Here is a 17,295-nt window from a genome sequence, read left to right as displayed (position 1 = left end):
TAGAATCTGTCATACAGAATGAAGTAAGTCAGAAAGAGAAAAACAAATATTGTATATTAATGCCTATATGTGGAACCTAGAAAAATGGTACAGATGAACTGGTTTGCAGGGCAGAAATAGAGACACAGAGGTAGAGAACAAACGTATGGACACCACGTGGGGGAAGCCATGGGGTGGTGGTGGTGGGATGAGTTGGGAGATTGGGATTGGCCTGTATACATGTATATGCATAAAATAGATAACTAATAATAACCTGCACTATAAAAAAAATAAAATTAAATTTCAAAATTTTAAAAAATAAAATTTTAAAATAAAACAGAAAAAAGTTCTTCCATTCACACAGATGTATTTATATGAATGAATTATTTCCAGGCTTATATCTATAAATACATAAAAGAGGAATAAAATCTAACTTGAACCAAAAAAGAAAAAAAAAACTAAACGTAACTGTTATACACAGGAAAACCCTACCAAGGCACTTGCTACAGCAGTAAACAATTCTGAAATTGGTCAGAGGTGGGGAATCATCTCCAATACAGCCAGCAGCCCCGCCCCCCCACGCAAGGAGCGTCCTCATCGCCAAGCTGGGGGAACGTGCCGAGGCCTCTGTGAGTAAACGTGAGCTGAGCCCCAGGCCAGCTGCTGCTGAACTGTTCCCACCCTTCCCAGGTAAAACACCTGAATATGTACAAGGGCTTGAAAGCCTAGAGGAAGGACCGTGGAGCCACACCAGCGACAGCACGGAGGCCAACTTGGTGCCTGCAGGCCAGCCAGGATGGTCCTGGCCCCGGGCGCTCTTCTGGAAGATTTCCATTTCCCTGCCTGGGATACCCCTCCTGTCCCGGCCCCCACTCCTTTTTTTCCTTCCTCACCTCAGCGCGGAGAGAAATTCCAGTGGAAGTTATGGGTGACACATCCTCTTCTTCACAGGTGGCAGCCTGGCAACTCCTGCAGAAAGTCCAGCAGAGCCTCACTCACAACGGAAAACCCATCCACAAAGCCGTGGACCCTCACACCCTCCCACCAGCACAGCCCCGAGACTGCTGACAGGCCAGAGAATATGGAGTCAGGCACAGCTGCAGGGGCTATTGCTGCCTGGAGTGCTGTTTATATTGACCTCAACCCAGGCACACCTGGGGAGGGCTTGCCGGCAGGGTCAGGCTGCCCAGGTCAGCTAATACTCAGCCCTCAGGGAATCACATTGCAGAAAATGGACCTCGCTAAGACAGAGTATGATCCACGGAAAAAAAGGACACAATGCCATTTGCAGCACCGTAGATGAGTCTAGAGGTAATCACGTGACTTGTAGTAAGTCAGAAAATGAAAGACACATATCGTATGATATCACTTAGAGGTGTTACCAAAAATGGATACCAGGGCAGATATTTCCACGGAGAAGGGCAATCACAGATTCATTAAACAAACTTATGGTTCACCAAAGGAAAGGTGTGAGGATTGGATTCATTACGATATTGGGGTTAACAGACATATACAAACACAGGTGAAATATATAATCACCAATGACCTACAGAATACCGAGAAGACTACTCAACATTCTGTCATAACGTACATGGGAAAAGGATCCCAGGAAGAACAGACATATGTATATGTGTAAAAGAAACACATCTTGCACACGTACAAAAAACCAAACGTTGTAATCAAACTTGCTGTAATAAAAAATAAAAAAATAAATGAAAAACACGAACAAGCTGTAGGGAGTCAAACTTGAGGGGGTTTCTCCTGGCACATTCCGTTCTAAATTCCAATCTAGAACGGGACTTCCATTGAGGCTCTGCTGCCCTAGTAACCAGAATTGGTAAGGGAGAACTGCTGCCACCTTGTGGCCGTTTCACACAACAGCAGCTTTAATCCCAGCGCTAATGGTCAGTGGATATTCAAAATCTTTACAGGCCTGTAAATGACACCTGCCCTGAAAACAAATCCTGGGGTCATATATCGACCAAAAAATTCAAAGGACGTCCATATTTCAAAACGACCCTTTCAAAACGCATATTGTACGCACATTAGTGTTCTGCTTCTTTTTCTTTCTTTCCTTTTTTGGTTAAAAAAACGGAATTGGAAAAAGGCATCCCTCAGAATGGGCGAAAATATTTGCAAACGAATCAATGGTCAAAGGATTAATCTCCAATAAATATAAACAGCTCATGCAGCTTACTATTAAAAAAACCAAACAACCCAATACAAAAATGGGCAGAAGATCTAAAGAGACGTTTCTTCAAAGAAGACACAGAGATGGACAAGACGCACATGAAAAGCTGCTCAACAGCACTAATTATTAGAGAAATGCAAATCAAAACTACAATGAGGTATCACCTCACACCTGTAAGAGTCGGCATCATCAGAAAATCTACAAACAACAAATTCTGGGGAGAGTGTGGACAAAAGGATCCCTCTTCCACTATTGGTGGAAATGTAAATTGATACAGTCATGATGGTGAACAGTATGGAGTTTCCTTAAAAAAACTAGAAATAGAATTACCATATGATGCAGCAATCCCACTTCTGGTCATATACCCAGAGGAAACCATGTATGATAAAGCACATTCACCACAATGCTCATTTCAGCACTATTTAAAATAGCCAGGAAATGGAAACAACCTAAATACACACAGACAGACGAATGGATAAAGATGTGGTACAGATATAAAATGGAATATTACTCAGCCATAAGAAGGAATGAAACTGGGTCATTTGTAGAGACGTCGATGGATCTAGAATCTGTCACACAGAATGAAGTAAGTCAGAAAGAGAAAAACAAATATTGTATATTAATGCATATATGTGGAACCTAGTAAAATGGTACAGATGAACTGGTTTGCAGGGCAGAAATAGAGACACAGAGGTAGAGAACAAACGTATGGACACCACGTGGGGGAAGCCATGGGGTGGTGGTGGTGGGATGAGTTGGGAGATTGGGATTGGCCTGTATACATGTATATGCATAAAATAGATAACTAATAATAACCTGCTCTATAGAAAAATAAAATTAAAATTCAAAATTTTAAAAAATAAAATTTTAAAATAAAACAGAAAAAAGTTCTTCCATTCACACAGATGAATTTATATGAATGAATTATTTCCAGGCTTATATCTATAAATACATAAAAGAGGAATAAAATCTAACTTGAACCAAAAAAGAAAAAAAAAACCTAAACGTAACTGTTATACACAGGATAACTCTACCAAGGCACTTGGTCCAGGAGTGAACAATTCTGAAATTGGTCAGAGGTGGGGAATCATCTCCCATACAGCCAGCAGCCCAGCACCCCCATGCAAGGAGCGTCCTCATCGCCAAGCTGGGGGACCGTGCTTAGGCCTCTGTGAGTAAACGTGAGCTGAGCCACAGGCCAGCTGCTGCTGAACTGTTCCCACCCTTCCCAGGTAAATCACCTGAATATGTACAAGGGCTTGAAAGCCTAGAGGAAGGACCGTGGAGCCACACCAGCGACAGCACGCAGGCCAACTTGGTGCCTGCAGGCCAGCCAGGATGGTCCTGGCCCCGGGCGCTCTTCTGGAATCTTTCCATTTCCCTGCCTGGGATACCCCTTCTGTCCCGGTCCCCACTCCTTTTTTTCCTTCCTCACCTCAGCCCAGAGAGAAATTCCAGTGGAAGTTATGTGTGACACATCCACTTCTTTACAGGTGACCGCCTGGCAACTCCTGCAGAAAGTCCAGCAGAGCCAGACTCACAACGGAACACCCACACACAAAGCCGTGGACCCTCACACCCTCCCACCAGCACAGCCCCGAGACTGCTGAAGGGCCAGAGAATATGGAGTCAGGCACAGCTGCAGGGACTATTGCTGCCTGGAGTGCTGTTTATATTGACCTCAATCCAGGCACACCTGGGGAGGGCTTGCCGGCAGGGTCAGGCAGCCCAGGTCAGCTAATCCTCAGCCCTCAGGGAATCAAATTGCAGAAAATGGACCTCGCTAAGACAGAATATTAGCCAAGGAAAAAAAGGACACAATGCCATTTGCAGCACCGTAGATGAGTCTAGAGGTAATCACGTGACTTGTAGTAAGTCAGAAAGTGAAAGACACATATCGTATGATATCACTTATAGGTGTTACCTAAAAATTGATACCAGGGCAGATATTTCCACGGAGAAGGGCTATCACAGATTCATTAAACAAACTTATGGTTCACCACTGGAAAGGTGTGAGGATTGGATTCATTACGATATTGGGGTTAACAGACATATACAAACACAGGTGAAATATATAATCACCAATGACCTACAGAATACCGAGAAGACTACTCAACATTCTGTCATAACGTACATGGGAAAAGGATCCCAGGAAGAACAGACATATGTATATGTGTAAAAGAAACACATCTTGCACACGTACAACAAGCCAAACGTTGTAATCAAACTTGCTGTAATAAAAAATAAAAAATTAAATGAAAAACACGAACAAGAAGTAGTGAGAAAAACTTGAGGGGCTTTCTCCTGGCACATTCCGTTGTAAATTCCAATCTAGAACGCGACTTCCATTGAGGCTCTGCTGCCCTAGTAACCAGAATTGGTAAGGGAGAACTGCTGCCACCTTGTGGCCGTTTCACACAACAGCAGCTTTAATCCCAGCGCTAACGGTCAGTGTATAATCAAAATCTTTACAGGCCTCTAAATGACAGCTGCCCTGAAAATAAATCCTGGGGTCATATATCGACCAAAAAATTCAAAGGACGTCCATATTTCAAAACGACCCGTTCAAAACGCATATTGTATGCTCATAAGTGTTCTGCTTCTTTTTCTTTCTTTCCTTTTTGTGTTAGAAAAACGGGAATGGAAAAAGGCATCCCTCAGAATAGGCGAAAATATTTGCAAACGAATCAATGGACAAAGGATTAATCTCCAATATATATAAACAGCTCATGCAGCTTAATATTAAAAAAAAACAAACAACCCAATACAAAAATGGGCAGAAGATCTAAAGAGACGTTTCTTCAAAGAAGACACAGAGATGTCCAAGACGCACATGAAAACCTGTTCAACAGCACTAAATATTGGAGAAATGCAAATCAAAACTACAATGAGGTATCACCTCACACCTGTTAGAGTCGGCATCATCAGAAAATCTACAAACAACAAATTCTGGGGAGGGTGTGGACAAAAGGATCCCTCTTCCACTATTGGTGGAAATGTAAATTGATACAGTCATGATGGAGAACAGTATGGAGTTTCCTTAAAAAAACTAGAAATAGAATTCCCATATGATCCAGCAATCGCACTTCTGGTCATATACCCAGAGGAAACCATAAATCAAAAAGGCACATTCACCACAATGCTCATTTCAGCACTATTTAAAATAGCCAGGAAATGGAAACAACCTAAATACACACAGACAGACGAATGGATAAAGATGTGGTACATATATAAAATGGAATATTACTCAGCCATAAGAAGGAATGAAACTGGGTCATTTGTAGAGACGTCGATGGATCTAGAGACTGTCATACAGAATGAAGTAAGTCAGAAAGAGAAAAACAAATATTGTATATTAATGCATATATGTGGCACCTAGAAAAATGGTACAGATGAACTGGTTTGCAGGGCAGAATAAAAGAGACACAGAGGTAGAGAACAAAAGTATGGACACCACGTGGGGGATGCCATGGGGTGGTGGTGGTGGGATGAGTTGGGAGATTGGGATTGACCTGTATACATGTATATGCATAAAATAGATAACTAATAATATCCTGCTGTATAAAAAAATAAAATTAAATTTCAAAATTTTAAGATATAATTTAAAAATAAAAGAGAAAAAAGTTCTTCCATTCACACAGATGTATTTATATGAATGAATTATTTCCATGCTTATATCTATAAATACATAAAAGAGGAATAAAATCTAACTTGAACCAAAAAAGAAAAAAAAAAACTTAAACCTAACAGTTATACAGAGGAAAACCCTACCAAGGCACTTGCTCCAGCGTTAAACAATTCTGAAATAGGTCTGAGGTGGGGAATCATCTCCCATACAGCCAGCAGCCCCGCCCCCCCACAAAAGGAGCGTTCTCATCGACAAGCTGGGGGACCTTGCCAAGGCCTCTGTGAGTAAACGTGAGCTGAGCCCCAGGCCAGCTGCTGCTGAACTGTTCCCACCCTTCCCAGGTAAAACACCTGAATATGTACAAGGGCTTGAAAGCCTAGAGGAAGGGCCGTGGAGCCACACCAGCGACAGCACGCAGGCCAACTTGGGGCCTGTAGGCCAGCCAGTATGGTCCTGGCCCCGGGCGCTGTTCTGGAAGCTTTCCATTTCCCTGCCTGATATACCACTCCTGTCCTGGCCCCCACTCCTTTTTTTCCTTCCTCACCTCAGCCCGGAGAGAAATTCCAGTGGAAGTTATGGGTGACACATCCTCTTCTTTACAGGTGCAGCCTGGCAACTCCTGCAGAAAGTACAGCAGAGCCCCACTCACACTGGGCCACCCACAAAGCCGTGGACCCTCACACCCTCCGACCACCACAGCCCCGAGACTGCTGACGGGGCAGAGAATATGGAATCAGGCACCGCTACAGGGGCTATTGCTGCCTGGAGTGCTGTTTATATTGACCTCAACCCAGGCACACCTGGGGAGGGCTTGCCGGCAGGGTCAGTCTGCCCAGGTCAGCTAATCCTCAGCCCTCAGGGAATCACATTGCAGAAAATGGATCGCGCTAAGACAGAATATTAGCCAAGGAAAAAAAGGACAAAATGCCATTTGCAGCACCGTAAATGAGTCTAGAGGTAATCACGTGAATTGTAGTAAGTCAGAAAGTGAAAGACACATATCATATCATATCACTTATAGGTGTTACTTAAAAATGGATACCAGGGCAGATATTTCCACGGAGAAGGGCAATCACAGATTCATTAAACAAACTTATGGTTCACCAATGGAAAGGTGTGAGGATAGGATTCATTACGATATTGGGGTTAACAGACATATACAAACACAGGTGAAATATATAATCACCAAAAACCTACGGAATACCAAGAGAAGACTACTCAACATTCAGTCATAACGTACATGGGAAAAGGATCCCAGGAAGAACAGACATATGCATATGTGTAAAAGAAAAACATCTTGCACGCCTAGCACAAGACCAACGTTGTAATCAAACATGCTGTAATAAAAAATAAAAAATAAATAAATTAAAAACACGAACAAGAAGTAGTGAGACAAACTTGAGGGGCTTTCTCCTGGCCCATTCCGTTCTAAATTCCAATCTAGAACGCGACTTCCATTGAGGCTCTGCTGCCCTAGTAACCAGATTTGGTAAGGGAGAACTGCTGCCACCTTGTGGCCGTTTCACACAACAGCAGCTTTAATCCCAGCGCTAATGGTCAGTGGATATTCAAAATCAATACAGGCCTGTAAATGACACCTGCCCTGAAAACAAATCCTGGGGTCATATATCGACCAAAAAATTCAAAGGACGTCCATATTTCAAAATGACCCTTTCAAAACGCATATTGTACGCACATTAGTGTTCTGCTTCATTTTCTTTCTTTCTTTTTTTGGTTAAAAAAACGGGAATGGAAAAAGGCATCCCTCAGAATGGGCGAAATCATTTGCAAACGAATCAATGGACAAAGGATTAATCTCCAATATATATAAACAGCTCATGCAGCTTAATATTAAAAAAAAACAAACAACCCAATACAAAAGTGGGCAGAAGATCTAAAGAGACGTTTCTTCAAAGAAGACACAGAGATGGCCAAGACGCACATGAAAAGCTGCTCAACAGCACTAATTATTAGAGAAATGCAAATCAAAACTACAATGAGGTATCACCTCACACCTGTTAGAGTCGGCATCATCAGAAAATCTACAAACAACAAATTCTGGGGAGGGTTTGGACAAAAGGATCCCTCTTCCACTATTGGTGGAAATGTAAATTGATACAGTCATGATGGAGAACAGTATGGAGTTTCCTTAAAAAAACTAGAAATAGAATTACCATAGGATCCAGCAATCCCACTTCTGGTCATATACCCAGAGGAAACCATAAATCAAAAAGGCACATTCACCACAATGCTCATTTCAGCACTATTTAAAATAGCCAGGAAATGGAAACAACCTAAATACACACAGACAGACGAATGGATAAAGATGTGGTATATATATAAAATGAAATATTACTCAGCCATAAGGAATGAAACTGGTTCATTTGTAGAGACGTCGATGGATCTAGAGACTGTCATACAGAATGAAGTAAGTCAGAAAGAGAAAAACAAATATTGTATATTAATGCATATATGTGGAACCTAGAAAAAAGGGTACAGATGAACTGGTTTGCAGGGCAGAAATAGAGACACAGAGGTAGAGAACAAACGTATGGACACCACGTGGGGGAAGCCATTGGGTTGTGGTGGAGGGGTGAGTTGGGAGATTGGGATTGACCTGTATACATGTATATGCATAAAGTAGATAACTAATAATAACCTGCTGTATAAAAAAATAAAATTAAATTTCAAAATTTTAAAAAATAAAATTTAAAAATAAAACAGAAAAAATTTCTTCCATTCACACAGATGTATTTATATGAATGAATTATTTCCATGCTTATATCTATAAATACATAAAAGAGGAATAAAAACCTAAACCTAACAGTTATACAGAGGAAAACCCTACCAAGGCACTTGCTCCAGCGGTAAACAATTCTGAAATTGGTCAGAGGTGGGGAATCATGTCCCATGCAGGCAGTAGCCAATCACCCACGCAAGGAGCGTCCTCATTGCAAAGCTGGGGGACCATGCAGAGGCATCTGTGAGTAACCGTGAGCTGATCCCAAGGCCAGCTGCTGTTAAACTGTTCCCACCCTTCCCAGGTAAAACACCTGAATATGTACAAGGGCTTGAAAGCCTAGAGGAAGGGCCATGGAGCCACACCAGCGACAGCACGCAGGCCATTTTGGTGCCTGCAGGCCAGCCAGGATGGTCCTGTTCCTGGGCGCTCTTCTGGAAGCTTTCCATTGCCCTGCCTGAGATACCCCACCTGTCCAGGCCCCCACTGCTTTTTTCCTTCTTCACCTCTGTCCGGAGAGAAATTCCAGGAGAAGGTACGGGTGACACATTCTCTTCTTTACAGGTGGCAGCCTGGCAATTCCTGCAGAAAGTCCAGCAGAGCCCCACTCACACTGGGCCACGCACAAAGCCACGGCCTATCACTCCCTCCAACCAGCACAGCCCAGAGACTGCTGACGGGGCAGAGAATATGGAGTCAGGCACTGCTTCAGGGGCTATTGCTGCCTGGAGCGCTGTTTATATTGACCCCAACTCAAGCACACCTGGGGAGGGCTTGCCGGCATGGTCAGGCTGCCCAGGTCAGCTAATCCTCAGCCCTCAGGGAATCACATTGGTGAAAATGGACCTCGCTAAGGCAGAATAGAAGCCAAGGAAAAAAAGTAGAAAATGCCGTTTGCAGCACCGTAGATGATTCTAGAAGTAATCACGTGACTTGTAGTAAGTCAGAAAGTGAAAGACACATATCGTATCATATCACTTATAGGTGTTAACTAAAAATTGATATCGGGGCAGATATTTCCACGGAGAAGGGCAATCACAGATTCATTAGACAAACTTATGGTTCACCAATGGAAAGGTGTGAGGATTGGTTTTATTACGATACTGGGGTTAACAGACATATACAAACACAGGTGAAATATATAATCACCAAAGACCTACAGAATACCAAGAGAAGACTACTCATCATTCTGTCATATCCTTCATGGTAAAAGGCTCCCAGGAAGAACAGACATATGTATATGTGTAAAAGAACCACATCTTCCACACCTACAACAATCCAAGCACTGTAATAAAATTGCTGTAACAAAAAATAAAAAAAAATAAATTAAAATCAGGTACAAGAAGTAGTGAGACAAACTTGAGGGGCTTTCTCCTGGCACATTCCATTCTAAACTCCAATCTAGTTCAGGACTTCCATTGAGGCTCTGTTGCCCTAGTAACCACATTTGGTAAGAGAGAACTGCTGCCTCCTTGTGGCCGTTTCACACAACAGCAGCTTTAATCCCAGCGCTAATGGACAGTTGATATTCAAAATCATTGCAGGCCTGTAAGTGACACCTGCCATGAAAACAAATCCTGGGGTCATATATCGACCAAAAAATTCAAACGAAGTCCATATTTCAAAACTACAGTTTCAAAAGGCATATTTTATGCACATTAGTGTTCTGCTTCTTTTTCTTTCTTTCTTTTTTCGTTAAAATAACGGGAATGGAAAAAGGCATCCCTCAGAGTGGGAAAAAATAATTTGGAAATATTTGGCTTGCAGGGAAGAAATAGAGACACAGACGTACAGAGCCATCGTAAGGACACCAAGTTTGGGAAGCCATGGGGTAGTCGTGGTGGGATGAGTTGGGAAATTCGGATTGACCTGTATACATGTATATGCATAAAATAAATAAATAATAATAACCTGCAGTATAAAAAATAAATAAAATTAAATTTCAAAATTGTTAAAAAATAAAATTTAAAAATAAAAGAGAAAAAAGTACTTCCCTTCATGCACGTGTACTTATATGAATGAATTATTTCCATTCTTTTATCTATAAATACATAAAAGAGGAATAAAATCTATCTTGAAAGAAAAAAAAAACCTGAACTCACCAGTTATACAAAGGAAAACTCTATCAGGGCACTTGCTCCATCTGTAAACAATTCTGAAATTGGTCAGAGGTGGGGAATCATCTCCAATACAGCCATCAGCCTCCACCACCCACAAGGAGCATCCTCATTGCAAAGCTGGGGGACCGTGCCGAGGCGTCTGAAAGTAAAAGTGTTCTGAGCCCCAGGCCAGCTGCTGCTGAACTGTTCCCACCCTTCCCAGGTAAAACACCTGAATATGTACAAGGGTTTGAAAGCCTAGAGGAAGGACCGTGGAGCCACACCAGTGACAGTACACAGGCCGAGTTGCAGCCTGCAGGCCAGCCAGGATTGTCCTGGCCCCGGGCGCTCTTCTGGAAGCTTATCTGTGATACCCCTCCTGTCCCTGTCCCCACTGCTTTTTTCCTTCCTCACCTCTGCCCAGGGAGAAATTCCAGCAGAAAGTATGGGTGGCACATCCTCTTCTTTAGCAGGAGGCAGCCCGGCAACTCTTGCAGAAAGTCCAGCAGAGCCCCACTCACACCGGTTCTCCCAGAAAGCCATCGCTCCTCACTCCATCCCACCAGCACAGCCCCGATGCTGCTGATGGGGCAGAGAATATGGCGTCAGGCAAAGCTCCCGTGCCTCTTACTGCCTGCAGCGTTGTTTGTATTGAACTCAAACCAGGCACATCTGGGGAGGGCTGGCCAGGAGGGTCAGGCTGCCCAGGTCAGCCAATCCTCACCCCTCAGTGGCTCACATTTGCAGAAACTTTATGTTGCTAAACGGGCCAGTCAAAAGGAACAGGTGTGGGCTCCTGAGAGTCAGGATAGACAAGGGTCTGCAGCTCCGTCTTGTTTTCTTATCATTTTATCAGGCGCATGAGTGGAAAACAACTTCAAGAGGACCCTCTCCTAATGAGAGGAACCCAGGAGTCAGGGAGAGGAGTGGAGATGGATGGAGACAGAGGCCTTGTGCCTCAGATGCAGTGGAAGTCTCTGGAAGACCAGGCAGAGGGAAGCTGCACAGAGTGATGCCCAGGGTCACAGACCTGTTGGAGCTGGTGTTTGTTAGTTCAAGTCCTGCTCTGAGGTGCTCTGTGTCAGCTCTGAGCGACAGGCGATCTGTGCTGCTCTCTAATGTGGGCTATGTGCATGGTTCCTGTGTGCCCAGCCCTGCTGGGGTACCTGCCCAGGGGAACTCCTTTTCCTGGGAGGGGCCTGACCACGAGAGCCCCATGGGCTACTGTGGACCTGCCCAGGTGAGCCCCATATCCTTCGAGGGGCCTGACCATGAGAGCCCCGTGGGCTGCTGGTGACCTGGTAAAGAATGTCAGGACAGTCAGTGAAGCCAGCGAGGATATACATCCTGTAGCTCCTATTTCCTACACCCTGCTGGTCATTCTACCATCCACTAGGACATGGCATTCTGTGTTAGACTTCAATGATGCCTTCTTCTGTATTCCATTCGTCCCAGAGTCAGAAGAATTTTTGGCTTGTGTGTGCCAGGACACAACATGCAACAAAAGCAATTCTCCTGGGCCGCCCTGCCCCAACAGTTAAAAAATTCCCACACCATCATTGGGGAAATGTTATCTAAAGACCTGAAAGTTCTACCTCTGTAAACGGGAACCCTCCTTCAATATGCAGATGACATTCTGATCACCAGCCCTACTAAGCACGACTCGAACTCCCTAACCAAGAAAGGATAGAAGGTGTCCAAGAAAAAGACTCAAATGTCCCAGGCTAAGGTGACCTGCCTGGGCTTCATTCTCACAGATGTTCGGAGAAGCCCATCCCAGGAAAGGGAAGAAGCCATTTGCAGCCTTACCTGTTGTAAAACTAGAACACTGCTTAGAGGTTCCTGGGGAGGCCAAGGTTTGCTGCATCTGGATCCCTAACTACAGTCTAATAGCTGGGCCTCTATATGAAACGCTGACACGAAAAGGTGATGATCCTTTTGAATAGAATCCAGAAGCAGCCTTTCAAGAATGGAAAGAGCCGTCAATTCAGACCCTTGCCCTGGAACTCCCTAATTTAGATGAACCCTTTGACCTTTAGATTCCCGGTCAAAGTTGAATCGCCCTTGGAGCATTAGTGCAAAAACTGAGACCACTTGAAATGGAGCAACGCAGGAATGTCATTCAGGTAGGATAAACTATGGGCACCAAGGGCTTTGCCCGCTGCCCAATCAAGCCAGGATACTGGTGGTATCTAAAACCTGGAAATCAGCAGCCCCAAAGGCCAGCTCCCTCCTAAGGGAAAAGGACCCCACGTGGTGATGCTAACCACCCAGCATGCCCTGAAGTTGCAGGGGTCGCTCCGTGGACACACTGACCTCGAGTGAGGAGGCCCTCCAACTCCAACCTCCAGAGAGACAAACGGGGGCAACGGGTCCCCAAGATGACTTGTGTGACCATCACTTTACCTGGAGTTTCTCTCAGAAAACAACAACAGTGTGCCCCAAAATAGCAGACTACTGCTTGCAGGACTTACTCCACCCAGAAGGGAGCTAATAAGCTTCACGGGGGAACCGTATATCATGCTTTCACCATAGAAAACCCTACAGAAACCGTGGTGACAGCGGCCAGTAAGACTGGCTGGACTCCTGGCTACTTCAAAAGGCCATTGACTCATTGGCCGTCATGGTCCTGGATCACCACCGTCCTTGGACTGTCTGGGAGTTGAACAGGCAGGGCTCTGACACCTGGTGCTGTTTGTACGTTAATTCAGGGACCTAATTAAAGAAAACACAGACTACTGGTCAGAGCATCTACATTGGCAGAAAGCATCAGCCTAAGGTCACCAAACCAATGTGGGGCGGGGTGAAAGCTGCCCCCACAGCGTCTGTGTGCATCTCTTTCCTGGACCCTTAAAGGTCATTAGAATCTATAACACTTCCAATGCTGGTGCTCAGGTGGACGAGCAGTGAGGCAGGAGGCCTGGGGACAATCAATCTCACCTGGAGGTTGCTTGGGACAAGTTTTGCACCTCCCCCCGGGTATGAGGACTCCAACTCAGCACGAAGCAGTTACAGAAGAAGGGTCTGCACCCTCAGCACCCCAAGAATGAGGAATGGGACCAAAAGCAGAGGAGGTGTTCATCTTCAGCAAAGCCCATTAAAAATTCCTGGGAGATAAAAATAGAATCTGGGCAATAAAATAAAGTCTAACCTTTTTTTCATTTGTGCTTTGTCTAATTTCACGTGCTCCTAGGGTTCCACAGGCAGAGATCCCACACTCGGCACTTCAGACCAGATTTCCTAGTGTAGAATTGCTGGTCCGACATCTCAGCTTGCACTGATCTGCAACCAAACCAGCCCTCGAGAGCTCCGTCCCTCCCTCCCACTGATGCTGCCAGGATCTCTACACAGCAGCCCAGCCCACAGCCCATGGGGCAGTGCACACTCTCATCTCTCCATTCTCTTTTCAAAGTACAAAGTTTCCTTTGCTTCTGAACCAAACTCAGTATTGATCTGTTGGCTCCAATGACACTGGGCAGGGGGACCCCTGTTGGGGTCCGCTCTGGAGGATCAGTAATAGAAATTGAGAACATTGTAACTTCAATGAACAGATGTGTGAGCCAAACTGTAGTTAACATAGAGCAGTGTATAAGGCTCGGGTAAAATAAGATGTTTCTAAGATTTCCATTTGATATTTCCATCTCTTTATTATAAGCAAGTTCAGTGAACATGTCTGTCTTATTTGTCAGGTCAACATTAGAGAAATGAAGTGATTTATTTCCAAGGATGTACATCTAATACTCTTGGCTGAAGCTTCAATCTTGTTTTGAATGCTTTTCCATTGAAAACAATACCTCTTTTTCAGCTCCCCCATTTCTGAGAAGTATAAAATCTTATAATTTATTATTACCAAAGGGGAAAGGTGGGAGGAGGGGTAAATTTACCATTTGGGCTTGACACATACACACTGCTATGTATAAAACAGATCATCAACAAGGAACTACTGTATAGCACAGGGAACTACTCTGAATATTTTGCAATAACCTATAAGGGGAAATAATCTGAAAAAGAATACATATTTTTATCGACATCATCTATCAATGACAGATAAAATGTAACCTAAGGAAGGCCGATGGTGAGCGCTTCTGACCCTGAAGAAGTCAATCATCTAAAGTTCAGACTCTGCCTATTTCCCATGGCCCTTAATGGACATACGTGTAGCCATAGCTTAAAAATTCCCCAGTTTGGGGTTCGGGGAGGCACTGACATCGCTACACATGTACTGACCTACAAAACAGAACAGAGTCACACATTTAGAAAACACACTTAGCCTCCTTAAGGGGAAAGGTGAGGTGCGGTGACACATAAAACAAAAATTTGAAATTAGCACAGATACCGTTCTATAAAACAAAAATGTAATAGAAAAGACCTACTCCTAGTTCAGTGAACTGGACACAACACTACCTATTCACCACAAAAGAATATATCTGACTAGTAAGAATCTTAAATCCTATATATTGATATGTCGCTGTAGGTGAAACAAGTGTGTATACTGTGGCATAAACACAGCGGTGAATATCAGACCAACACCATTATAATAATGAATTTCAAAAGCAAAACACAAAAACAGAGTAATTCTTACACAATTATTTCAGGGGTTGTGATGCAACCTTGATTGACCATATCTACATTGACACCTGGATGAGACATAAGGCTGGACACTTGGGGCTTAGAGGACTGGTGGGGTTGGGTGAGCAAATGCAGATCCTATAAAGAAATAATGCGTGCCACACATTCCATGGGATACAACTCTCCACGTTAAAGGTAATCTTACTACAGCTAAAACCTGCATGGGAAACCCAGAGAATGGGACATCATGTGATCAGTAAAGGTTTCTAAGACGTTCCTCATTTTTCCTCTCTTGGTGCTCAGTTTCACCATTGCAGCCAGTTTACTATCAATCTCCCCACTTGGAGAGTTATTGCCTTTAACCTCCTGTTTCACAGAGTTTGCAAATTTCGCGGAGGATGAAAGGGAAGAGGGGGAACAAATGAGAGACCTGCTGTAGGCATTTGGACGGGAACATGTCACTCTAATTTGCCGGCAGGAAGAAGTATTAACCAAAGGCTCAGCCTGCCACCCAGGGAGCAGAACAAGGACTGAAGCAATCCTGCGGATTTGCGGCCAGCTCACAAAGAAGCGAGTTGAAAAATGGTGCTCAGAGCCACAGCAATTCACAAACTTGCGGAGTATTAAAGGACAACTATAGTTCAAAAATCTGTTGAGGGAATGTAACTAGGCGGACTTGAAACTAAGGCAGAATAGCAGAAACAGATATCAAGAGGTAGATTGGAATCACCTTGAAAGCACAGGAAAAGCGGCAAAACGTCCACAATGATGAACTGGACCAAAAAGGGCGTATGCATTCTTTCCTGAATATATTCAGGAAAAAACGCATACGCCCTTTTTGGCCAACCAATCAAGCGGGCAATGCAAATCTGCACTACAAAGAAGTCTCACTTGCCACCGGTCAAAAGGGACATCCGAAAAATGTATAAAAACCAGAAAGGCAGGACAGGCCCTGGAGAACAGGGAGCCTTATTATCCTGATGGGTGGGATGAAAATTGCCAACAGCCACTCAGGAGGAGTGCACTGTGTTCCCTCAAAGAAGTAAACAACAGAGCTACAGAGCCTAGGGCACTTCCAGTAATAGGCATATACCTTGGGAAAACTGAAAATCAAAAAGACACAGACAAGCCTAAACCTAGGGCTGTTCTGTTCACAAGAACCTCGACTTCGGTACACCTTCAATATCCCAGGAAAGACAAACATGGGTCATGAATTTGTGGTAATTCCGTATGATGGAATATCCCTCAGCCATGAAATCCAGGTCATAACGCCAGTAGCAGCAGAATGAGTGTATCTAGGTACGATGATTCTAAGTGAAAGAAGTCATACACAAAAAGAAACTTATCATAAGATACCACTTATGAAGGGAATGTAAACATGGCTACACATGAACTGAATTAGGAAACAGAAGAGACTTCGTTTTAGAAAACACTCTTATGCCTGCTTCAGGGGAAAGGTGAGGTGGGGTGATGCATAAAACCAGAGTTGGATATTAGCACAGGTACCGTTCCTTAACCAAATATGTAATAGACAAGACCTTCTCCTTGCTCAGTGAACGGGACTCAGCACCCCAATTCCCCACAGAGGAATATATCTGACTAGTAAGAATCTTTAAACCTATGTATTGATATGTCTCCAAAAGGGAATCAAGTGTGTCTAGATTGGCATAAACACTGCAGTGAACATCAACTCAACCCAATAATGAAAATGAATTTCAAAAACAAAACACAAAAACAGCGAAATTCTTACACAATTCCTTCAGGGGCTCTGATGCAACCTGCATTGACACCACCTACAACCACAGCTGGGTGAGACCTAAGGATGGACACTTGGGGCTGAGAGGATTGGTGAGGTTGTGTGAGGAAATGCAGACCCTTTAAAGCCAAAATGAGGGTCACCCACTCCATGGATCCCAACTCTCCAGGTTGAAGGGAATCATACTACAGCAAAAACCTGCATGGGAAACCCAGAGGATGGGACATCGTGTGATTGGGAGAGGTTTCTAAAACGCTCCTCATTGTTCCTCTCCTGGTGCTCGGGTTCGCCATTCCAGCCGCTTTACTATCAATCTCCCCACTTGGACAGTCA

General features: G+C 44.0%; 1 protein-coding gene across 1 annotated transcript in view; it reads left to right on the top strand.

The window, feature by feature from the left end:
* The window catches only part of LOC308610401 (Golgi-associated RAB2 interactor protein 3-like), a gene marked incomplete at both ends in the record, with an annotated part of 71,028 nt that extends 55,383 nt beyond the window's left edge, over nt 1–15,645 (top strand). Inside the window, one exon of the mRNA XM_081259548.1 lies at nt 15,584–15,645. Coding sequence (XP_081115674.1) covers nt 15,584–15,645 — 62 coding nt within the window. The remainder of the gene's footprint in view (nt 1–15,583) is intronic.
* Nucleotides 15,646–17,295: the final 1,650 nt, after the last annotated feature.

Source organism: Mesoplodon bidens (genome assembly GCF_964165515.1).
Source record: "Mesoplodon bidens genome assembly, contig: HAP1_SCAFFOLD_174, whole genome shotgun sequence".
Taxonomy (NCBI): domain Eukaryota; kingdom Metazoa; phylum Chordata; class Mammalia; order Artiodactyla; family Ziphiidae; genus Mesoplodon; species Mesoplodon bidens.
Note: the sequence above shows the minus strand (reverse complement) of the source record. Positions and strands in the feature narration are given on the sequence as shown.